The sequence below is a fragment of the Poecile atricapillus genome, chromosome 1, assembly GCF_030490865.1.
Source record: "Poecile atricapillus isolate bPoeAtr1 chromosome 1, bPoeAtr1.hap1, whole genome shotgun sequence".
NCBI classification, from domain to species: Eukaryota; Metazoa; Chordata; class Aves; order Passeriformes; family Paridae; genus Poecile; species Poecile atricapillus.
The window spans coordinates 27,099,802-27,125,578 of record NC_081249.1 but is presented as its reverse complement, the minus strand read 5'-3'; the positions used below and the strand labels follow the sequence as shown (position 1 = coordinate 27,125,578).

General features: G+C 44.2%; 1 protein-coding gene across 1 annotated transcript in view; it reads left to right on the top strand.

Annotated features, from left to right (window-relative positions):
- The first annotated feature begins 2,035 nt into the window (after positions 1-2,035).
- The window catches only part of SH3RF3 (SH3 domain containing ring finger 3), a 245,298-nt gene continuing 221,556 nt past the window's right edge, over positions 2,036-25,777 (top strand). The window contains exon 1 of the mRNA XM_058851785.1: positions 2,036-2,499. Coding sequence (XP_058707768.1) covers positions 2,104-2,499 — 396 coding nt within the window. The 5' untranslated portion in view covers positions 2,036-2,103. The remainder of the gene's footprint in view (positions 2,500-25,777) is intronic.

Here is a 25,777-nt window from a genome sequence, read left to right as displayed (position 1 = left end):
AGAAGGAAGGAGGGATGAAAAGTGCCCCTCTAATTACTGGAGGTATTCTGGTGTGTAACACAGTACTTCTGGCTTTTATTTTTTGACAGTGATATTTAAGTTTTCCCCTCTAAGGAAGTAATATGAGGTGCTGAAACAATTATGCATTTCATTGCAGATTTTTCAGTATTTCTCTTTCCTTGCTGAAACAATGCCTTTTATCCTTAAAGGTTCTCCACTACTTCTTCTTCTTAAATTAAGAGTTTTGCTCCAGAGAAAGTCTAAGTCCTTGATACTTTATTCCACATTTCTCCAGGAATCAGTGTTATTTATAGTTTAAAACCGTTGTGCTTGGTATTTCTATCTGCAAGGGCATAGGTTGTAACCTTAGTGGACATTAGTCACCAACAAATAATGATCTGAGCTCAGCACTGGGAACTTTTATTTGGCTTTACACTTATTCCTTCTAGGGTAGCAAAAGAGCAGCAAGAGATTCATGGCTTTTCACACACTGAAATTTAGTAAATTTTATTATACAGTGTCTAGATTACCCTTATCACAACAGGTTCGACTTCCTTTGTGCATTGGAACTTTACTGTAGTCATGAAGCTGACAGAAAGATTTTGTGCAGCCATCATGACATGGCTCTCAGAAAAACCCAATTATAAAAGTGTCACTTAAGAGAAGGATAGGACGGCTTCTGCAAACATTTGGATTGCAATCCTCAATTCCAGAGGTGCTCAGTTGCAGCACAGGTACAGACTGGGTTAGGGGTTGGACCACAAATGAAGAATCTCTTTGGCAAGATTACAACATATTTCAGTTGTAGTTTCTGGGTTAAGCAGGGCCCTTAATCGTATTAATAGTCGAAAGTTAGACAAAAAAGGACTTGTCAAATGAAATATTTATATGAAGAATAGGGCTTCTCTTAGAAGCTCCGTGCATAGTCCACACGTGCAAGTGGCTGTATGTCATATTTTTAAACTTTCTGCGGTTAATAAAGACCACGGATGTGCAACTCCAAAATGACAGAGTTTCTCCCCTTACCGGAGGGACTGACCACCAACTCACACAGGACCCGGGCACATCCCGCTGCAGCCTTCGGGATGCGGGTACCGTGACAGACGGGACGGCACCCGGGCGGGCAGTTGGCTGGAACACAGGACACGTGGCAGAAAGAGGAGGCACGACCCTCGCTCTTACCTTTCAGCCCCTCAGGGCTTGGGTCCGATAGGTTAACAGTTAAATTGCGATTATTTGGGGCCGCCCCGGGGCACCGGCGCTGAGGGCCCGCGCCGCCTGCAGCCGCGCCCGCCAGGGGGCGCCGCGCCGCCAGGGATGTGGCGCCCGAGGGGCCCCGGCGCCGCTCCCGGCCCGCGGCCGAGCGCTGCTCCCCGCGCCCGCCGGCCCTGCCCGCCACCACCGACACCGCTCTCCGCGGGGCGCCGGGCCCGCAGGGGCTCCCCTCCGCCCCGCCTGCGTGCCCTTGGCTTCCCCGAAGGATCTCCTCCGCCTGCCCCCGCCTGTCCGGGAGCCTTCGCCGGGCGGAGAAGGAGGAGGGAGTAGCGGCGGCGGCAGCGGCAAGCGGGCGGCGAGCCCTGCTGGGTCGGGTTACAGGGAGCCACGGAGCGGCGGCGAGGCGGGCGGGGACCGCCTGCGGGGCGGCCGCCGTGCTGCGGGCGCCCCCCCGGGGCTCCCCGCCGCTCCCCGCCCCGCGCGGAGGCGCGGCGGGCGCCTCGCCGGGCCCCGCCGTAGCTGCCGAGCCGCGCCGGGCGGCGGGAGGAGGCGCGGGCAGACAGGTGCCCTCCTCCCGAACCGCTGCGCTCCCCGCCGCTGGCATCGCCGCCGCGCCGCACGGCGCTGGGCAGCGTCGCCCAGGCAGCCCCCGAGGTCGCCGCCGCCCGCCGCCGGGGACAGCCCCGCCGCCCCGATGGCCCCCGCCGCCCCGCCGCCGCCCCTCCCTCGCCGCCGCCGGCCGCGGCGGCCCTAGGGGCGTCGGGGCCCTGCGCTGCCCCGCGGAGGGGAGGCGGAGGCGGCGGCGGCGGCGGGGCGGGGGCGGAGGCGGAGGCGAGGGGGCGGCGGAGCGGCGGCGGAACGCCGGCGGAGCGGGAGCCGGCGGCGGCGATGGACGAGTCGTCGCTGCTGGATCTTCTGGAGTGCTCCGTGTGCCTGGAGCGTCTGGACACTACGGCCAAGGTGCTGCCGTGCCAGCACACCTTCTGCCGCCGCTGCCTGGAGAGCATCGTCAGCTCCCGCCACGAGCTGCGCTGCCCCGAGTGCCGCATCCTGGTGGGCTGCGGCGTGGACGAGCTGCCCGCCAACATCCTCCTCGTCCGCCTCCTGGACGGCATCCGGCAGCGGCCCCGCGCCGCCGGGGGCGCCAGCGGCAGCCCCAGCGCCGCGGCCCCCACGTACCCCCAGCCCGCCGCCGCCCCCAGCGCCGTCGCCGCCGCCGCCGCCTCGGCCGCCGCCAGCCTGCGGGAGCTGGCGGCCGCCAGCCGCAGCGCCCTGCTGGGAAAGGTGGGTGCCGGGCCGGGGCCGGGGGCGGGCGGGCCGGGAGCGCGTCCCCGCGGAGCGCCGGGCGGCCCCGGTTTGCCGGCGGGACGTCCCGCGGGCGGCCGAGGGTGTCTGCCCGCGGGCACCGGCGTGCGCCTGCCCCGCACTTGTGGCCGGCTGTCGTGGTCCCCCCCCCGGTCTAACGATGGGAGGCTCGGACGGGGATGTCCTCAAAGTACTCTAGGCGACCGCGGGGGCGGCCGGGACCGCCCAGGGACACCCCTCTTTGGGTGGGTTTATACCGGCTGTGGGGCAGCTACTGCAGCGACGGGCCCCGGGGCCGCCCCCGGTGTAGCACAGCCGGTGTTATAAACTACAGAGTGCCTCGAAAGCGCTTCTGTCCCAAGCGCCGGGCTGCGCCAGGTGCCTGTCAGGTGCAGGCAGGAGCCGGCTCCCACCCTGGTGCTGCCTGCGGGGGGAAGTCTCTGGGAACGCTCGGCCGGTCCCGAGCCCGGCATGTTCCTCCAAGCCCGCAATTTTCCCCTCCGCTCTCCGGGCGCTGCCGGTGGGGTTACAACCACACATAGCCCTCCTGACAGCCGGAACGGAGCGGGGTTTGAAGCTGAAGCTTCCCCTCTCAAGGGGAATTTCATTTTTATGTATAAGGTGTGTGATTTATAGAAGGCGAGAACTGTAGCGTGTGCATTTATTTATTGAACTCTTCAATCGAGTGCCCCATCTTGCGCCCTTTAAAGTCCATGACTTTAAAGGTGCAAGATAAAGTCCAAGGGTTTCATTGGCTCGGAGGGGATGAGTTCCTCCCACTGTTCTGTACCGATCTTCCATGCGATCTGATAAAATTCACTATTGGACCTCTTCAGGAGACTTGGGAATGGAGACAGTCTTAAAACTGTGAACTTAATCTCACTTTTAATGCCATATATATACTGGATATGTTTAATTGTCTTTGGTCTTTCAGGAAATCCACTTGAGCTGTAGTTTAGTGTACAGGCTTTTGATTTGAAAAGGTCAGTGTAGAGATTCCTTGTGAAGTTGTATTGTTATAATTTCAATTAATTAATTTCCTGCTTTTTTTTTTTTTCCAGTTCTTTTAAAAAGGAATAGACATGTACTGGTGTTTTGAAGTTTTCCCTACAGGAAATGATGGCAAATGCCATACATTGTTCCATAAAATTCAGTCCTGGAGTTGGAATTGAAATATGCTAGGCAGTATTTCTGGAAGGGTAGATCCTTTATTATTGAGCTGTAGTCTTGATGAGCTTCAGGTATTTAATAATGACTTGTCCAATTTAAGAAGAAAGGCAATGGAATTCTGCCTTCTGGGTTTTTTTTTTTTTTTTGCTTGTTTTTCAACTAAGCTTAGTGCTCCAGCTTTGTCACAGCAGAGAACTCCTGTCTTCTTAGCTTCAGCATTATAGAAAGGGAAGTTTGCATTCATTAGGTAAAGTACGGTATCCCATGGTCTGGTTTGAAGTCCAGGCAGGTGTCTCTTGTGGGAGGCAGGGTCTTGCACCCTCTCTAGGCTTTTGTGACCATCCAACAAGAAAGCAATCTCTGGTTATCAAATCTTTTAAGTGCTAGTCAAGCTTGCATATTACAGTGGTGAGCACATGTAAGAAAATGCTTGATGGGGAAAGCTATTAGCAAAATTTTAGGGAAAATGAATTTTCATTATTTTACTGTAAATTGTCAGGCTTTTAAAAAGTTGCTTCCCTAGCCATTATTGCAGATATCATATAGTAAATAAAAACACATTGCATTTTATCATTTTCTATCTTTGATTGCATAGCAGTTTGGTGCGTGTTGGCAGTTCTGTTGTCCATTTCCGTGAGGTATGGGTATCTGAATTTGACAGAAAGCAAAATTACACAACTTGAGAATCACATTTTGGCTATTATTTGGCTATTTGGTTAACAACTGTGGTCCTTTTCCCTTTGCTGGGGTTAATGGGTGATTTGGGGGCAGTGGATCTGCTGGGACAGAGTGGGTCTGTGAAAGTGTTTGCTTGGCCTTTTGACTGATGACACAATTTTATCCTGGAAATCAATGCAATGTACTTGATCCTTACAAGGTTCATTACAGTGAAAGAAAGTCTGAACTAATCTGCTTTTAAAAAAAGCAGCAGGGGAGAATAATCCTCCTTGGAGCTGCTGATACAGCTGATTGCTGAGCAGTCCTGAAGACAAGAGTGCAGAACCTCTCTCTGTACTAAACAATAGATGGTACAATCGAGGCTAGAATCAAGCTTTTTGAGGCTGATATGGAAGAGCAGAATTACATCCCTTTCTCTCTTGTGTTGGTCTTTGACAGCTCAGCTACCTTGAAGAAAGCTGAAGTGATTCTTTGTGATACGTATGTATTTCAGAAATTGCTGTAGATTTGCTGCCTGGGGCTTAAATGCAAATTACACCATTTTACTAATTATTACCTTTCATTTTAGATAATGCAGTACATTAAATAGGACATATCATTGTGGGATTTTTGGTTAGGAAGGAAACTGCTGATTGTGAAGTGTAGTGGCAGAGAGCCAAGGTCACTTCTATCAGACTTCAATCTTGCCCAGATCCTTGGACTGATACATTAGAATCACACCAGGGATCTGTTTCTTTGAGAGTTTTAATTAACCTTAGAAGACAGAGCAGGGTCAGCCTCTGTGTTGCTGTCATGCCTGTATTTTTCTGCTGCACCTTATACTTTGGAGAAGTCTTCTTTGCGTAGATGCTGTTTTCTGAGATCAACACGTTGTTGATCACTTGGGCTAAACTTTGTGGGATTTGTATTTCTTTATTGGGTCTCTGGCCTTTCTTTTCCAATAGTTTATCACAAACTGCTGAAAGCTATTGTAAGAGGGACTGAGCTGGGGATGAACCAATACTGGTGTTGTTTCTAAAGCTATCCAAGACCATTCTTCAGAAACACTTCTGAAATACTGTAGGTGCTTTGAGATACGTGGTACACATCTTCAGTAGGAGAGATCTGGAAGGGGCATGTACCTACTAATAGATTTAGCATATATACAATATTTGGGATTCTGTCAGTAATTAATGGTGTCACCAATGCCTCTGTTTCAGCCTGTAAAAAACCAACAATCTTGTTCTAAATGATATTGCATATTTTAAGATGTTCACATTACAGCTGTGTAAATGCAGAGTATGGTATTAGACGTTATAAAAGGGTCCAACTGCTGAAAGAGCACACTGGAAGAATGAAGGAAAGGAAATCCAACAACTGTGCAGCCCCCCCAGGGAATATACAGGAGGCTAAGAGTGGTTTATAATGGTAGGCGCATTACTCACAAGGTTATAATTTATTGGCTCCTCTGTTTCCATTACCACTGTCAAATTGCTTGGGGAATTCAGGTTCTGTCAAAGTAAATGGCTCCCTTAGATTGTTGAGGCATTATGGTAAATCTGCCTTTACTGAGTGTGGACTTTGGGGTTTTTTTTTAACAATTACTGCAGTTTATCACTTTATTCTTTTTTTTCAGGCGTTCCTAAGGTCTAATAGCCAGCTAAGTGCATGCAAGTCTTTAGTAATTCCCTCCCAAACCAGGCATCTTCCACTCCAGGTGTAAGGCTTATTGCTTGTTTGCTTATAATACAAACGGAGAACAACATTTGCATGAAAAAGAAACAACCTAGTAAAACAAAACATGTCTCTCCTTTTTCCCAGAAGAGAGAACATGGCCGAAGTGATGGATAGGGATGTGGTGTGTTACCAGATGGGGTTGTGGGTACCAGTGGAGAGTAAGATGTGCATGTAAGGTAAATGATGTGTCAGTGTGCCTGAGCAAAGTGACGGATGGGCTGCAGTCCCGTATTGCACGGGATGGATCTCGTGTATCAGCTTTGCAGAGCTATTTCACTGTTTTGGAAGGGAGGCTGCCATTTGCTAGTCCTTGGCTTCACACAAGTTTTGCAAGCAGAGGGAACAGCGTTAATTTGATAAATAAGCTTTTCAGCTACTGTGTAGAAATTTTTCAGAAGAGACATTCTGTAACTACTGTAAGAGTTCTGCCTCGTTCTAGAGTGGGCACAGTGGATTAAAGGAGTAGACCTCAGAGTATTTCTCTGCTCAGGTGTTTCTTTCCTTTTTGGTTACATTGTCTATCAGGTGAAGATCCACTCCGGGTTACACAAGAGAAAGCAGGTGGAATCTGGCATTTATATGCATTTATATATATTACATCAGGAGAGGATTGTGTAGGGGACACACTTTGTCTTGGGCAGAGGGTAGTCTTCAGCTTGCCTTTTTAATGGTCAGACTTGCACGTACTGGAGTGCTGTTCAACAGTGTGCCATGTGCATAAACCCAGGGACTTGCCTTACTTTTGTTCATTCTCTTCGATTTATTTCCTTCTGATGCTGTACTTTCACTGATCAGCCCTTGAACTTTGTCATAAAGCCATCCAAAAAGGAGTGATGTTCCACGTGTCAGAGGTTCTGATCTTGAGGATTTTTTTTTGTCTGGCAGATGGCTAAAAATGTGTTTTGACACAGGAGATTAACTACCATACTAAAGGGTATTGTGAAAAATATAGCCAGAAGTATTTAAAACCCCAGCAGCTGAAGCTGTCTTCACAGAAGTGAGTGAGCATAGGAGAGTGGATTGCAGAGGGGCTGTGTCAGAAAAATTCATCATTCACTGAACACTTACATTTACCAGAAAATATGACATTTGCAGGTGTGATCTTCATGTCCGTTACGTTTTCCAGAAACAGGATTTTTACTCAAGATTTTCTCTGTGTGATATTATCTTACTTCAAGCTAGAAAAATGTCTGATGGACCCGGTGTGACCAAAGGGTGCCAGTGCTGACAGTGGACTTTTCATCTAAATTGGGGTGGCTAGCAGTGGCTCAGTTGCACCTAAAATTTGTGGGACAGCTTTGTTCCATTAGCCCCAAACCCTCCCAATTAGTTTGTGTTAGTGTGACATTCCTCTGTAGGACTCCTCTTGATGTCAAATGCGAATGCTAAGTTTAATTCCTGCACGTCATCCTTCTGAATGATTCATGAGGAATGCTAGTAACGTTTAGCATATGACAGGGTTCCATGTTCGGTAGCCGGTTATTCAAAGGCAGATGGATAGGCTTGCTCAACTCAGCCCTAAAAATCTTGTGCATGTTTCAATCCTGGCAATTTTTGCCCAGCTGCCCTGTAGCTCTGCTGTGGTTTCAAAGCACATACAGACCGTGGTCATTGATGTCTAGCGGGCTGCATGACCTTTCTGGGCTTCGCATTTCCCAGCTGAAAACCTGTCCCAGCCCACCCTCATGTGCTTCTCAGTCTTCCGAAGGAAGCTGCCCTACAAACACAGAGTTACTGCTAGAGAAGCTGGGTTTTGGGAAAATTGAAAAGTGCTGGCTGTATACACTGAAGCTATGATGGTTGTTTTCTGTTGTTGTGTGGGATTTGGCAGAGATGCTGCACTTTGTTTGCGGGGAGCGTCGGCACAGGGATGCAGCGATGTATGCTGGGCAAGGACTGTAGTAGTACACTGTATTCCTTGTTTCTAATCTTATCAGTTCGTGTTCAGGCAGACTCCTGGTTCTGGCTGGGTGCCCAACAGGTCAGACAGGCTGCAGGCACTGGCTGGTAATGCTGGGTGCCTGTACTTGAAGGTCAGGGGGAGGCTACGCATGCTCTTTCTAGATGAAGCTGTGTCCATATGATCAATAAGCTGCCACATAAAGTGCTACAACAATATATATGTCATGGAGGATTTCTTTCTCTGAGAAGATACTTTTTTATACTGTAGAGTATTTTAGTTTAAATAATTTGAGCTTAATAATCCCATTACGATTTCAACTTGAAAAGGCTGGGTAGTTCTAGAGTTTTGCACTGTTGTTTTTATACTGTCCCCTCTAATTTCACTATTCTGTTCAATATTTCATGCTGTTTCTCTTAGGAAACACTGCTTAAATTTCAGATAAAAACGACAGTTTATTCTCACATTTCATTGACCCACCTGAAATATCTTCAGTTGTGAGATGACATTTGTTTTCAAAGTTGTAGATCTTTCTTAGAAGCCTATCCTTAAGCTTCAGAAGGCATAATAACTAATACTTCACTCTGATTAATGTCTTTAAGCATTGCAACCTTGTAATTGATGACCTCTAGAGCCCAGGATTCATTCAGTGTTCATGGACTTTGTGACTTCTACAGGCCAAAACTGCTGGGGGTGCACACGGTTTCAGCTTTCCTGCATTCACTCGTCACATATCAAGCTAAATTTTTGCAAGCATGTTCAATGCAGTCCTGTTAAAATGTCGTATTTTACAACAGGTTTTCCCAATCTGCCATGAGCTGTCGTGGGAAGAACCCAAGATTAGTTCTGATAGGACATGAGAGCCTGGACAAACATAAACTACAGGATTTGAGAAAGTTGCGTGACCTTGGTGTTGCCTGTCTCCCACAGCAGCTGTGCTTCTGCAGCTGGGTGGGGAGTGATGGGGAAATACAGTGCCAGCTTAAAAGTTACCTATTTGTCCCTAGTCTTGCACCAAACCAAACTGATCCAAATGACCAAAGTCTCTAGCTTGGAGCAGCCTGGTACTTTGCCTGGAAAGTTACTGATCTGACCATCACTAAAAAAAAGAAAAAAAAGATAGTTAAACAATGAGAAAAATTTCCTTCTAGTGCATGATACAAATGGGCCTGGGAATAGGTTCTCCCCATATATCCCCATATCCTCTTTCTGGTTTGGATTCCTCTGACAGCTTGAGCCATGCCTTTTCCTGACTGTATGGAGTGGCAGGAGGGTTGCTGATTTGCTTGTTTTACTCACTTGGCTCCATTGCCCTCTTCCTCAGCAGTAATGCTAAACTTGTTACCTCCTCTTTGTGGGAAGTTTTGCTTATGTTGCTAGAGGATTGCTGAAAAACCTTCAAAATTGTTTGAATAGCTTTAAAAAGAAAAACCCAGAGCATGTGCCTAATAATTTAATCTAATTGTCTTTGTATGTAATTTGAACGTTTTTATTCCGTTAGAAAGAACAAACATTAATTTAATGATACATGTACATGAGATGGCTCTTAGGGGAAGAAGAGAAGGAGAGAGTATTACATTTGGTATTAAAAAGACATTTTGTTTTCAAAAGCAGAGAGAAAAATGTAAAACATCTGGAATCAAGAATACTTTCTGCTCAGTCTTTTGAGCATAGCTTCCATTGGTTCCATAGAACTTGCTGCTCACTGATTGCTGTTAGCTGGGGTGACCTGTGAACTCAGGTGATGGGCAGCTGAAAATCTGCTCAAAGGAGCTGATGGAGCTCTTCAGGGTGTCAGCAGAAGAATTTGTCACCTGGTACGGGGTTAGACTTTCACAACTGCAGGCCAGCTCTTTAGGGGTTAAATATTGAAAACCTTGCTTGGGTTTGTCTTAAACTGGTTTCTGGCACTCTCAAAGCATGGGTTGGCTCCTGCGGAAGTTTGGGATCTTGTCCTGTCGGAGTGGTTGGGATTTTTGGGACAGCTGATCTGTTTGCATGTGGTTGACCGAGGGCAGGGGTTTCTGGGAGATGCAGATCCTCATGAGCACTTTAGAGCTGTTTCTACAGCAGATCTCCATCTTGTCCCATTTTGGAAACAGGAGGGCTTAGCTGTCTGGTTCACAGCTCTGGATGCCAGGAGGAGAAGGAAGGCTGTGGGATTCACTAATTTAAAAAAGGGAGAGATGGAACTGTTTTCTTTCACCATGGTGTTTGCATAACATAATTTGACTCAGGAATGCTGAGGAATTTTTGTCTGCTTGCAGTGGCAATGGGACAAAGGTGCAAAACCCTTTCCTGCTTTGCAGCATTCAGCCTCTTATTTTTATTTTCTTTTAAGATACCTTAAGGATTTGTGGTAGGGAGGAATTTGTCCCTCACGTTGGCTGTCAACAGGAATATGATTTATCAGACAAGTGAAACCAATGCTGTATATGGTTAAGGAGTGCCTTTCTGTGCACAAAAATGGTATTTGTGGGAAGAGATTGCTTCTTAGTCAATGCTTAGTGTCTTTCCACTGCTACAGCAACAAGCACAAGAGTCTGATTATTCAGGCAAGTTAGCATTAATTTTTTTCCAAGTTTTTTGAAAATCTGATGCAAAGCAATATGAATTTGCCATTGCTAATTTTAGAGTGGTCTGCTTGTATAAGATAACAAATCCCAGTTTTACTTTAAAGAGAAAGTGTTTTAACAGAAGGCTGGCAAGATTGTTATCAAAATGCTAATGATCATTTCTCCTACAGTCGCAGTTATTTTCAGAGGGAGGACTAGAATAGATACATAATCTGAATAATATTGATTTTAATATGTATTACTGTCTCATTAAGCTGTTACAGTCTTTCCCCTTCTGGACAAAGGTTCATTAATTGCTGCAGTTGATGTATCATTAAAGTGGATTTAGGTGCAAGATGAGTAGAGGGAGAGATCTAAAATGTTGACTGTGCAGTAATGGATAGATCTTTGGGTTAAGATATTATGGCCCTAACCAAATGAAGGGGACACTGCTGTGTTTGATTTGCTGCCTACTGATTGCCTTCCCTGCAACAGCCGAGAAGTCAGCCAAACACAGACACTATCATATTTACTTTCCTAAATGATCATTTCAGTAAATATTACTGAACATGTTTATTTGTGGATTACTTTCAGGCCAATTCCAATAAAAAAACTCCTCAGTGACTTACTATAAAAAGACATGATTTTATAAATTTACTTTTTCATTTCTAAATTAATTTTGAAACAGCTTTAACAGCTTTTAGCAGGCTGCCTCTTTACTGGCTGCCTTCATATGTGTTTTGAAATGCTTTTATTTCAGCTTGTACCAGGTTTACAGTATTGTCGTCCTTATAAGCAAATCAATATGTTTTCATTTCCAATAATAGCAATAATTTATGAATTTGTAATTATTTTAATGCAGTGAAGGAGAAGGAAGTAGAAGGAAGATTTCGTTTTGATTGTGTTTTGATTGACTTCATCTTACATTTAGTTGTCTGTAAACACAATACACACAAATCTGGGTATGTATTCTATATATCTATATATGTATCTATTTCCCTGAATGTGTTTTTTTTGTCAGATGGGCCTGTTCCATGGATTCTCGTGTCCATATCTCGTAAGCTGTGCATTATTGTCAGACATGGGTGTGTGTTGTGTCGCAGCGCAGTGGCTGGTCCTGCCTCATCTCTGGTTGTGTGCCCACGGGGAAGCCCTGTTGCAGAGCACGTGTCCTCGAGGGATCGTAGGAGTGCACACACACAGCCTCCTCTTGCACCCCAAAACCACAGACCTGTGCTGTCACACAGGGAGAAGGGATGTCCAACGAGGGGCTGGCTGGGGAGGACAGGGTGAATGGGTCCTGGTGTGCTGCAAGGCACCTGTTCCTTGAGGATGCTGGGACGTGTCGTGCCGGGCTCTTCTGATGCTCCTTGCTGAGCCTCCTTGTGATTGCTTGCTAAAATGTCATGAGATGAAACACAGAAATAGCACGGACTTTCCTGGCAGAAGTGTGATCTGCAGCGTGTTGAGTGGGCACCATGCATCAGTGCCGGGGCTGCTGCTGCTTGGCCAGCTCTGTGTAGGGAGGGTGCAGCGCTGTGGAAGAGGCAGGCGAGGATGTCTTTGTGTTCAGTCCAGAGCATCTTGCATTTCAGCCAAGAGTTTTTGTGTGGAGAGCCTCATTCTTTTGCATATGCTCTTTCTAAAACAAATCATAAACCCTCCTGGGAGAATAGTCACACACATGTCATAAAATACAGTAAAGTAGTAGTTGACCACCATGAGATGAAATTTTTTGCTTATTTTCTTCTGCTGTGTAGGTAATTATGGTGTTAGATCTTAGTGGGAAACTTCTGATTATTTGATTATATTATTTCACAGTCACGCAGCAATGTAAAATCTGAACGAATTACACCTTTTTAACAATTAGTACATTTTCTGTAAAAGGAAGGCTTGTTACCTTTGATCTATATTGCAGAATGGAAAATTAATTTTTTCCTAGTTAGAGTTTTATCTGTTCTTTTGATAAACACAGGACTTCCTTTTATGTGCAGTTAGTCTCACTTCTATCTGAGTGTAAGCTTCCATGATGGCCGCTACTGTTAAAAATAATTCAGCGCATTTTTAAGAAGGGACTGTGGAGGTTTCATGATCTGTAATAATATTGTTCAGCGAGGGAGAGGTCATTTTGTGCTTCCTAAAAAACAATACCTCAATGGCCAGGGTTGAATGGCCATCTCCCCCTCATCCCTGGCTTCTAAACCCAGGAAGCAAGTAGCTGAAGGGAAGGTTGGTGTCTTCCTCCCTTTGTCTTGTCAGCAGCACACTATGAGAAGTACAGAGGTATCCAGAACCACAAGGTGTCCGAGAGCCACATTTCTTTCCATTTTCTGCACTTTTGATGTTCGTTTTGTGTGAGCTTTATACATAAAAATAATTTTATACAAGTTGAAATCGCTGTTGCTAAGAATTGGTTTTGCCTGTTGTGTTAAATGAACAAGACCAAAACCAACAAGATTTAGCATTGAATTTGCTGCCTTGTGCAGTGTGTAGAGCTGAGAGACAAGCCCTGTCTCACACCACAAATGAGAGCAGGAAATAGATTTGATGCCTCAGGTCACTGTGATTGTCTAGGGGACTCAGGGGAGTTGTGCTGTTCAATGCATCTCCTCTCCCAACTGTTTCACCCACCTTTAAAAAAAGATACAAAAAATAGGAACACCAAAAGCAAAGTGCTGTGTTGATAGTGTTAACAGAAGATCCAGGGGCTGGGATCAGGTTCTCCTGGCCTTTTTCTATCTCCACATCTATCCTCACTTTTCAGTGGGCTAGGGCACCTGCTTGTTGAATGTTTAACCTCCCAAATTAGCACATCCTCTCTAGCTTATATTGCAGAACCCAGCTTTCAGGATCATCACCATTTTTTCTGTGTAATGAGCTCAGAGAAGGACCAGAAGATGAGCTCCTTCCATGTGGATGATTAAGTGCTTCATGAGTCACTGGTGATGCTAGTGGTCAGGGACCCTGGGAGAGGGGAATGCTTGGCGGTAGCTAATGACAGGATGACTGTACCGTGTAGAGTCATATTGAAAGGCAGCACAGGGCTGGGCAGAAAATGAGAGAGGATCATTTTGGATGTTTGGTTTCCTGTGGGAGGAGGGCTTGTGTGATAGAGTAATCTTAAAAATATGAGGGAAGTATTTAGGGAGAATTTTCCCTGACAGCATTGTAGGTTGGTATTCAAGTGCCGCCAATAGTAATGCTGATCAGATTTGGAGACCACACTGAACTTTCTAAGTCTTTGAACCCTGTTCTCTGAGCTCAGAAATCTCTGCTGCACCAGAAACATGATCAGCTGTTGCTGATAAGCATTTTCCTCATTGCTAGAGCAATAAAGGAGTTGGTGGGCTTGTGCCAGGGCTTATTTGTCATTGAATTAACACTCCCTAGACTCAGCCTGCTTAGGCTGCTCTTCACATAGGTCACCACCTACTTAGAAAACAGAGGCAGGGGCAGCTGTCTCTGGGCAGTGAACATGGGAGGAGAATTCAGGGTGCACAGAGGTGACAATAAAAGGGGCACAGTGCTGAGGAGAAGGGATGTTCCCAATGGCTGATGTTCTTCAATTATTTGTAGAATTCTGTTGATGAATTCTGTTATTCATCAAATGAGGCTTAAAAATTCCAGGAGGTATTCCATTTGTTCCAGCCTCCTTCATGTGTTTTAGCATTTTGTTAGGTTTTATACAAAATAGAAGTTTAAATGCTTCCATTCTCAAGTGAAGAGATACAAGAAAATGACCTTAAGTTGCACTAGGAGAGGTTCTGATTAGATATTAGAAAAAAAAAAAAATACACTGAAAGAGTGGTTAGGCTTTGGAGTGGAGACACCATCTCTGGAAGTTCTCAAGAGGAATCTGAGTGTGTCACTTGGGGATATAGTTTAGGGGTGATTATGGTGGTGCTGGGTGGATAATCTTGATGGTCTCATCTATCCTTGATGATTCTGTGATTCCCTCAGTAATACCCCTCATGTAGTGAATACTTTATACACTAGAATGTTGCCCTGCCAGAGAGGGCTTTTCCTATTTAAGTTGATCATTTGAGATTTAATTCATCTAGTTATGAAAACTGTGGTGAAAGGGGGGTGGTTTTTTTAGGATGTTTGATGTAGGAGATGCGTATTTCCTTTAATACTCTCCATAGCTATCGTCAGGGAGACTTTTTGTTGATGCAGGGGCTGGGGTGGAAAGAGTCTGAGCTCGCAGTTGAAATAAGAGATAGCAGGAAATAGGATAGATTTGAGGCTCCTCAGCTGGTCTGATGCTTTTGATGGATATGTGCTTCTTTGATTGAGTCAAGCTAATGAGTTTTGGATAGTGATGCCAATTCCCCAGATCAGTGATTCCTGTTCAATGCTAGTGAAATAAATAGAAGCTAAACACTGAGTACAGGCTGTGGTCAGCCTGAAGTTGTCTCATTAGTGTGTAAATTCAGAGCAATTGGCAGTGAGCAGATAAAGATCAGAATGAATCTCAAGAAAAATAGTAAAGGTTACTTTGGGGTTTCTTTCATGGGTTTTTTCCCTCCCCTGAAGGGTTTAAAAGAGCATTAAATGATGCCTCTATAGCAATATTTCATTTTCTGATATGTAGCTGCAGACCCAAGAAAGTAATAGTATGAGGAGATCCTGATTCTTGTAATGTTTAGTATCCTAGCTGTTTAGTAGCTTTGTCTGAGTGAGCTTCAAATATACACTCTTCTGGTTTTTGTGGCTTTTTTCAGTAATTAATGAAGGAATGTGAGTAATCTGCTACTTGGCAGATCTGCTCTTTAGGACTCTGACTCTGTTTGGTGGGAGGTGTGAGAAATCACTACCATAGTAAGTAGCAATATCGTAGCACCTCAGTAGAACCATTTTGAAGAGTGTTGCTGGCATGCAATAGTGTCCTTCCTAGGAAGAAAAGCTTGAGAAATATCATTCAAATAACTTCGCTTCATTGACCTGGTGAAAATATTGTTCAAGATAATGGTTTGCACAGATGGAGTTGTATTCACTGTATTCACAGTATTACTTCACTGTAGGCCTGTCAGGTGTTACTATTTTCGGCTCTGCATGCCATGAATAGATTTGCTTTTTCCCTCTTATTTCATGTATTTGCTTTCTTTGCACTTGCAAGAAGCAAAAGGAAACAATTTTGCCAGGAATAAAGGTCTCACATGGAGGCTGTGTCCTGGTCACCATGTTCCCCATGGGTTCAGGCCATGGAGGGGTTTGCTCCTGTTGGTGTGTGGGAGAATGTGTTTTCACTCAGCCTTGATGGGAAGTGACAGCTCAGGAAACCTTCCATGGCCCACTCTGTGCCCCTGTGGTGTCCCATGCTGCTCATGCCCCTTGCTGCTCACAGCTGCCTGGGCAGTGTCCCCATTGACAATGTCCCTTTGACATTGTCTCTGCCCCATTGCCATCACCCCTTTGTCGGCTGATCCTCTCTGTGGGAGGCAGCAGCCAGCCTGTGGAGCAGAGCTGTTTCTGAGCTTTGACACTCCCTATTCATTTGGCATGTGAGCAGCATTGGAGCAGGGATGGACCACATGAATGGCTGATGTCCAAATGGAGATGTGGCCACCACGTGGTGTTCCTTAGGTTATTTACTGTGACCAGTACTGTTCAGTATCTTTGTTATTACTGTCTATATTATCTTTGTTAGTAATATAGACAGTGGGATTGAGTGCACCCTCAGCAGATGTGCTGATGACACATGTCAAGTGGTGCAGTTGATATGCTTTAGAGAAGGTGTGCCATCCAGAGGAACCATGACCAGTTTAAGGAGTGGGTTCATGTGAACCTCATGAAGTTCAGCCAGGCTGTGTGCAAGGTTCTGCACCTCTGACAAACACCACTATCTCTAGAGACCGGTTTACAAATGGACTGAGAACCACTCTGCCTACAAGGACTTCAGGATACTGGTGCATGGAAAGCTAGGCATGAGCTGACAATGTGCACTCACAGCCTGGAAGTTCAGACGTGTCCTGGCCTGCATCCAAAGCACAATGGCCAGCAGATTGAGGGAGGCAATTCTACCCTACTTCATTCTCAGCTTGAGTACTCCAGCTCTGGGGTGCCCCACACAAGACAGATGTGGACCTGTTAGAGTGGGTCCAGAAGAAGGCTGAAGCACTTCTCTTATCAAGACAGGCTGAGAGACTTGGGTTTGTTCAGCCTGGAGAACAGAACACTCCAGGGAGACCTTATTGCAGCCCTCCAGTACCTAAAAGGGGCTAATAAGAGGAATGTATTGAGATTTTTTCACTCAGGCCTGCAGTTACAGAACAAGGAGTAACAGCTTTTAAGTGGAAGAGGGTAGATTTAGATTAGATATAAGGAACAAATTCTTTACCATGAGGGCTGATGAGGCACTGGAACAGGTTTCTGTGAGAAGAACTTCCCATCCCTGGAAGTGTTCAAGGCCAGGTTGGATGGGGTCTGGAGCAACCTGGTCAGTAGCAGGTGTCTCTGCCGCTGATAGGGGGTTTGGAACTAGATGATCTTTAAGTTCTTTTCCATCCCAAGCCGTTCTTTGATTCTGTGACTCCATGACTAGAGAATGAGCACAGAAAATAGGATGTGGCAGACACAGCTACAGACAATGAAAAGCAAATATTGTAAAATGCATGTGTATGTGTTTCATGAGGTTACAGTAGTTCACATCTCCACTGTTGATTCTTTAAACATCTTGATGCAGTATGAAGATGCTACAAGGAGAATTGTATTTTTGTGCTGAAAGGTTTCTTTGGGTATAATGCTTCCAAATTGAATACAGAATTGAATAAAAATGGAGTAATTCTCTTATCTTTATTCCATCACAGCTTTGCTGGAGGAATTCCTTTGATTTGCAGAAAAATTCTTAGTGGAAAAATCATTTGACATTCATAACAAATATAGTCTCATATTTAATGGATTGTTTATATTTTGCAATGGGTGTTCTTTTTCTGAACAATAATAATAAATTCCTGACCTTATGTTACAATTTCCAGTTCTTCAGTAAATGCAGGAATCTTTAGTTGATGTTTCTTAGCTCCATAGAATCCTTCATAGAAAACAGTAAGTATCAGTGCTTCCTTTGTGGATGAGAAGTTAAACCACAACCAAAGGGACCCACCCACTACCAGCACAGCAGAACCAGGGAGTGATCACACGCCTCCAGACTTGAGCACTGTGCTGTTGTGGCACTTGATGCACTCAAGCTCTTGTCATCATCCTCATGTTTGGAAGGAGTGTGACAGACATTTCACACTAGTTCCACCTCCTTTGCTATGTGCTACAGCCCTCTTTGGCTTTTAGCCAACTTTAGTTACTTTAGTTGCTGAAATTGTTTTCCTGTTCTATTTCCTACTATTAAATTGCTGTAAAATTAACTGGAAAACTACTATTATATACCCTGTTTCTTTCTTTTGTCTTCACATTCTGGGTTTTTTTTGTTTGCATATGTTTATTTTTCCTTTATTTTCTCTTCTATTGCATCTGTGAAGCTTTTGTTCTCAATTTTCATGTCATTTGACATATGAGAGAAGCCAAATAAAATATTTCACTTTTCTGTTTCAAGTTAAAAACCGGTTTTTATGCTGAACAATAACTGTATTACAAGGAAGCTGATGTGCCCTCAGTGCCATTACAATGTGTTGAATAAAAGGTAATTTAATGGAAACAGCGGAGTATTTGAAAGTTCACTGCATGAAAATTGGATTTTTGCCTTTTATTATTTACATTGCACCTTATTCATATCTAAGGCCATAGGGATTATCATCCTTCTTAATGGCTTTATTTAATAAAGACTTTGCATTTCACAGTATAGGATCTAGCACAGGCTTCAATCTGTTATCAGGATTTCAATTAACGAGCTGTAGCTTCATTTGACCTATAAATCCAATAAATATATCTAAATAATTAATTTGCTTTCACTGGCTGATAGTGGCTACTTTTAAATACAGCTGCTATGTACTTAGCTTCTGAATGGTACAACAGTGCTCATAACTTGCTTTTCTTCTAATGATTCTAAAGATTACATATGTCTATTAAAGCGACTGGCTTGGCCAGGACTGGTTTCTCAATTTAAAAGATGTTGTAGAGGGTCTACAGTTATGGCTGAGGACCATAGCAGCTGGGCTGCAAGTGCACCTTGAATTTTGGAAGGAGAGGCTAGGAATGAGTAGATGTTGTGGATCAACACATCCCTTACCTGGACTGAATCATCCTCTGGCTGTGATTATGTAAATTGTAAACCAAGGGTTGGATGTAGTCAATTCCAGGTTGGAGGAGTGGTAATAAATACAGGACACTGAATGAAATTCTGTTGCTCATACATTTGGGTCTTCCCTTCACCTATGAAGACTCATACACCCATGTAACTTTGCAGTCAAGGTTGGGGTTTTTTTTTTGAGTCACATTTAAATCTTGCTAAGCACACAAAACAAATAATGATGTTAATTTTTTACTGCATCCTTTTGTGGGTATAGAGTGCAATTTGATTTTAAATGAGCATTATAAATGGACAGGCTTGAAGAGGGGTGCCTCAAAAGTACAGAGGTAGGGTCTATAATTTCCAATATTTCCTCCTGTAAATTCACTCTCTGCACACCAAAACGTTGATACCCCGAAATAAGGAACCAGCCTCGTGCCAAGCTCTGGGGGCAAAACAAGTACCAAATGATTAGTTTGGTGGGACTCATGAAGCATGAAGACAGAGCCAGCTCGGAGGCCCAGGAAGGCTGCTGCCCCTGCCCCAGAGAGGAGAGCAGTCCATAGCCCCAGTGCTCCATGCGGAGCCGCTGTGCCGGCCGCTCGGGGCTGCACCCGCGGGTGCTCAGCGATTCACCCAAGAGCAGCAGGATGACATCCAGATTGGCAGCTGTGGAAAAGCACTGTTGATGTGATGTTCCTGGTCTTTTCAAAGTTATTCCAGCTGGCTCACGTCCTGAGGACTGAAGATTTGAGCCCTTCAGGGACCTGCAAAGACCAGGACACCAATCAAATTTAAAATGCTTAAGTTGCAATACCTAAAGCTTTAAAGATATTTTCTGCCTATCAATGCATGATTAACTGAGTGTATGTACTCAAAGAGAAATGTAATATTTATTAAACACAGTTAATTTAGACATTTTGGCATTTGGTATGCAAAGATTATGCATTTTTCCCAGGAGTTATGTTAATTATTTCAGCATGATAACTTTAATTTTTAAAGGGTTTTTCATTGCTAAAGGGAGGGTTTATATGTGCATATGTACAAGGAGAACTTTAATTAAAATTTCTGTTCTCCATTGTTTCAGGAGTTTAAAATGCACTTTTTTTTTTGTGAGTCAAAAAGACTTTAAGGGCTCAAAGGGTTAATGTATGAAAATGAAGACATTCAAGGTTCTATTGCTGACAGCGCCATTGTGTTGGCAAAGGAAGAAGATGAAACACAGCCTCAATTTACTTCTCTTGCTAAACAGTATTTTGTTCTGTATTGTTAGAAGAAATCATTCCATATCTGGAGAAGATGGAAAACTTGGAAATCATTATGCTGCCTCTGCTGACCTTAATATAATTTTATTTTTAACTATTTCTCTTCCAGACATCTTGAAAGGCTTGAAATAAAAATAACTGTTTTTCTGAGGAAGGTCTGAGAATTTGAAATGTGATCCTTATTTTTGGTGCCTACTGCAACAGATAAAATATGGGAAGTTCTCCTAATGTTTGTCTGTACATCTAGACACTGGGAAACTGACGCTCTTAGATACATATTCCATGGAAAGATAGGATATGTTCAGTAAGTTTGCAAAACATTAATGAGTTGGTACATTAATTTAGCCATGGTATAGGAGATTGTTGCCAGTGTCAGTGAGAACTGATGAATAAACTGGGGCAGAGGGGGCGGGGTGGGGAGAAGCAAGGTAAGAGTTTGTGTCAAAGCTGTCTGTTTCCTGTAGGTTCCTACAAGTTTTTCTGAAAACTTCTATAAATTTGAATGGAAAAGGAGAAACCCTAAAAATAAATAAATACATTTCTTTCCTCTTAACAGATGTTGTTTATAAGGCAGTTCTAATAAAAATACAACCACTGTAAATCAGTACTTGTCCAGAGTAAGCTCCAGCCATGGAGTACAACAGCCCTCCAGAGAGCCCAGAAGGGACACCAAGGTATTTTTTCTCCTTGAAACCTGTGATCAAGAGGCTGTGATCATTCACTGGGAGACGTTCACTTGTGCCTGCACCGCCCTCTCCTGTTGGAATTCTCCCAGAAAAGTCAGGAGGGAATAAGTGCCTCTGCTGCTGCAGCTGTCACAGGTTTCCTTTGGTGGTGCTCTTGACGGGGTTGTCACCTGTCCTTCTGAATGAGTTAGAATTTACCACACAGATGTTATTTGCTGAACCATAGCCCTTTAAATATCATCTACATCAGCAATACAGGTCAGAGGAGCCACGTCACTGGAAACTTCTCATCTGCTAACCACCATCTGGGCAAAGCAGCTCCTACAACAAGAAAAGCAAATAAAGAAGAATAGAAATGTTTTGATTCAGGAGTTGTATTTTCCTTTGAAGGTTGATAGCAAGGGGTCAGTCTATTAAGAAGGAAACCTTGGTTCCACTTCAACTCACTGGCTCAATGAACCTTTGTTTTGTTATTTTATTTCAACATAAATGTTGCTAATTTTACCTTAAAATAACAAATGTTACTGATAGAAAATGGTCTGCTAAGACAAACATTCATCTGTAGCTAGTAGGGACGCTATTGCTCCTGGACAACACCCACACATCTTTCTCTTGGGTGTTTGTGATCAATCTGTTTCTCTGCTGTTTGCCAGTGGAAAGGCCCTGGCTCATTTCTTACTAGTGAATCATATCTTGATTGTCTCATTTCCTACTGAAGTGAGTAAAGTTGATTTGGGCATACACAGACTTCTACACATACCTCTGCTAAGCTGCAATGCATATTAATAAAATTTCTAAACCTATCTTCTACTATTAACTTACTTAATACACTAAAGCCATCCAAATTAGTTCTGAATAAATGATATTATCCACATTCAATACTTCTTACCAGGTGGAAGCAACATGCCCTGGGTTTTTAGCCCAGGCTGTGGGCCAGTGGACCAGGACTCCTGGGTGCATTGAGGAACAAGCACACCTGGTAGGATGAAAGCAGCCCAAAGGGTCTTTAAGAAGTACTGAAACAGGGCTGATGTGCTTCATGGGCTTTGTAGAATGGTCTGGGTCTGAATGTGAGGAGTGTGTCCCTGCACATTGCTGGTAGATCACAAAGTCAGGGAGTGTTTGGCAGGGACCTCTGGAGGGAATCTAATCCAACTTCCCAGCTCCCCTGCCACGAGGAACGTGAAAAGAGGCACTGAACAGCACGTGAATGCAACAGAGACTGTGCCAGGTCATGGCAGTGAAGATAGTGGATTTAGAAGTAAGCAGTCCTTAAAACTATAAACCAGTTCATGCATTGTTAGGCTTCCTCTTTGTTAATCTTTAAATGATGCTTTTGGCTAATTTCTTGGTTGGGTGTGTGTTTTAATGTTTATATCTGTGCTATCAGCAATTGGAAGAAGGTGCAGCCATTTCAGCCACCTAGATGTGAGAGTCTTTCCTTCAGACTTTGGAAATTGTCACTTGTCCTGAAAATTTATAGCTTGTCTTTGCTTTGGTGGCTACTGTGAGTTAATCTGAAGTATTTATAGCTATTACGGTTGTTTGACAAACAGGTTCAGCCTAATAAGAGAGAAATCAGCAGAGCAGATTAATAGCAGGGAGTCCTTTGTTTAACTTGGCAAGGCTCATCACAAGCCATCAAAGCAAGCAGTCACTTTGTCAGTAGTATTGAATGGATGAATATTATAAACAAAGAGGTCACCAAGTCTTATAGCCTACTTTTCCTAAGAAACAGAAGGGCTTGCCAAACAGCCTTAGGACAAGAAAATAGGTGTTTTATGTATTCAAAACATATGGGGTTCATAACTACTGTTCCCTTTGGTACTGGTGAGTTTTCTGAAAATACAGGAAGGAAACAGGTTTTGAAGGAGCCGAGATATGACATGCAACCCATCTGTTTTTCTAAACCATTTCTCTAAATTAATTCCATTGCTTCCCAGGTGGAGCTGGTAATAGGATGTTGAAAACAAGAGTATTTCAGAAGCAATTTTGAAAGGAGTTCCCAGTGGTCTGTTAGAGATGCAGGTATTCTGATGATAATTCCCCATTCCCAAGTGAGGTATACACTTAAGGCCCTAGTTCAACAGAGGCTGTAAAAGCATGCTTGTGTAATCTCTGTTACTACACTTTTGCCTGTGGTTAACTCTAGCAGTGTGTTCTTGATTAAACATGTTTCTCATGTGTCCCCTGCAGAAATAAAGGGCTGACTTGAGGTTAGAGATAATTTCCTCTAAGTAGCTACTGAACTCTGTTCAGGCTGTACCTGTCTGCATGTATTTAGCACAAGGCAAGGCGGTGACTTACATCCTCCTATCAGGAACTGTTGAAGAAAACAGCTGAAATCTTCCACTTGATTAATTCATAAGAGAGGAGCTGGATGAACTATGCAAAAAGCAAGACTGTAAAATGTAGTTTTGGGGTTACTGCTCTTTGTCAGCTGTTGCAGGGACAATGAGCATTGCAAGTGTCACAGGCATCTTTAATTATATATGGCTTACTTCCTGAAATATTCATAAGAAATGGAGATATGAAGTGACAGTTCTTAGTTGGAAGGTATAAAGGTTATTCTTAAATATGAACAAGGTGATTTCCCCTGCCAGGTTCTCCAGCTAGCAAAATAACTGAATTGCTGGAAAAAAAAGTCAAAGCTGTTCTTTCACCCATGCAGCTTCTTTCACCCATGTCTTCCTTGCCATCCCGCAATAATGATTGGTGTAGATGTGTCTGAAAGTCCTAAGCACTTCAGGTGTGAAAAAATCCTGGCTCCTGATAAGGAGCCAGGGAGTGAAGACAATGATTTATAGGACAACATAAGCATTACAGAATTCAGAAGCAAGTACGCTCTTCAGTTTTAGTTTTGATGAGTCCTGTGAGCCCTGCAGGACTGGTGAGCTCCATAAACCATATGGTTAGCAAGTTGTGCGAAATCCAGTCTGAAACAAATGTAAAAACAGAAGAACTGGTTTTAGCACTTTGGTTTTTTACTGCCTGTGCTTGCATTAGGATTGTGTTAGAAATAGGAACACTAAACTTTTACAGCTGGCAACAGGTGGAAGAGGATGAACAGAAGGACTGTGTTGTGGATGTGCAAGATGCAGATTATGGGACTTGAAGGTGCTGCTGTTTTAACAACATAACTCATTTAAATGTGGCCCAGAAGTAACCCCCTACAGGCAGTCATCAGTCATTTCTGCACACTCAAGACTGCCACTGGCTTGGTGTGTGTCCCACTCCCAGCCCTCACTGCTGGTCACACATCTGTGCTGGAAGGGGAGGAAGGGTGAACCAAACAAGTGCAATGTCGTCCTAGTCCCCCCATCTCTGGGGAGTGCCTTTCACTGAATTTTGTTTCTCATCTCTTATGCAACCAGGGAACAACCTCTGCACTACCATCCTGCACTGCACACTAGCTGTTCAGACATGGCAGCATTTGCTTGAACCAGGGCTGCCCTGTCCCCTGCTGTCTCTGCAGGTTGCTAATGTGTTTCTCTGTCCCTGACACTGGCTCATCTATATGTGACCCTGCAGTGCTTCCTTCCTGTCTGCTCAGTTATGTTGTTCACTGCAGGTGCCTTATTCACAGACACATTTAGCTGCAGTCATACCAAGCCTCATTTGACCATCCTGAATGGTATTTCGAGCCAATTCATGGTCATTTTTAGGAAGAGATCCCAAACTTAAGCCTTGCTTTAACCAGATTACTTGCTTGGAAATTTACTTGCAGGATGCCCAGTGTTTATTAATTCTACCTAGTGGCTGCTGTTGTCTTCCCAGTGGGTACCTTGGTGCACGTGGAGCATTGGATGGTCTTAGAGACCACTCCTTTCTCAGGGGTGACACACTGTGACCCAGCAGAACCCTGATCACTTCTGGTGCCTCCTACTAATTCACATGACCCTCCTAAAAGTGGGGTAAGGCAGTAGAGCACTCTTGGCCTATGCTTGCCAACACTATATATGTGAATGGAACCACGTGGTCATTGCCTTCAGCCTTTTCTTATGGGAGACAACTGCAAGAAAAAAGTCATTCTGGAAAGATCCACAAGCCACCTGTCTCCTGATGGCCTGATTCAGCAAAGGCTACAAGTCACTTATCGGCATGTTTTTATTAAATGTAAGAACAAAATTCAAAGGAAACAGTAGGAGCAGGAAGAGCCATGCTAGTGCTTCTAGATCCCTAGGATAGAATGGAAAAATCCAGTACAATATACCCAGATACCTGGGAAAACATCTCCACCAGCTGGGACTCCATTTGACACGAGCATGGGGACAGAGCATGTCAGCCCAACATGTGAGGGTTTTTATTGCCAGGGTGTGCTGAGCTGTGCCCTGCCCAGCACCATCACTCCAGCTGTGGACATCTAGACACTGCAAAACCCATATTTTAAAATTGTCACAAGCTGCATTCTGAGAGCTGCCTCCTCCCATGACTTGGAAGAGCGGCTGATTCCCAGCAAGCCTCAGCATGTGACCAGGCAAATTGCTGCTTTCTTACCCATTTGCAGCCCTGTTCTGTATGAGGTCAAATTGTCCAACCAGACACTTCCTCCTGCACTTCCCCAAGGCCTCATTTTAGGTAAGTCCTTGCTAGAATGAAGAGCTGCTGAAGTAGTCTCAGGAAAAGAGCAATCCTGAGCATGGGTCCTGCCTGGCTGCATGGGATGTAAGCACTTGGTCACAGCTCTTAATTAAAACCTGAATGATGATGTACCAGAAGGGCTTTTTACTAGGCCTCTTGGGATTTTTATTATTTTTTTTTCTAATAACAAGGACAATAGGAAGTAATTGCCAGTAGTCTGCAGGAACAAAGTCTGGAACAGATGATAGGGACAAGCTGCTGGATCCCTAATTTGTCCTTGATCTCAGCAGTGCTCCAGGCATCTGGTAATGGACCAGCCAACATACTAGGTGTTGTCTGATCAGCAAAATGTGAAGGAATCCTAATGGTTTATCCCAAATACCATTCTTCTGCCTGCTTTATGTGGCTTTAAGTGTATATGGCATATATAGGGACAATATAGTTAAAATCTTTTTTAAAAGTACGAGTTCTCTGACTTACCATGAAAGTTCTGGAGTCTGGCTGTTTCATTTGTCCAGATACATTTA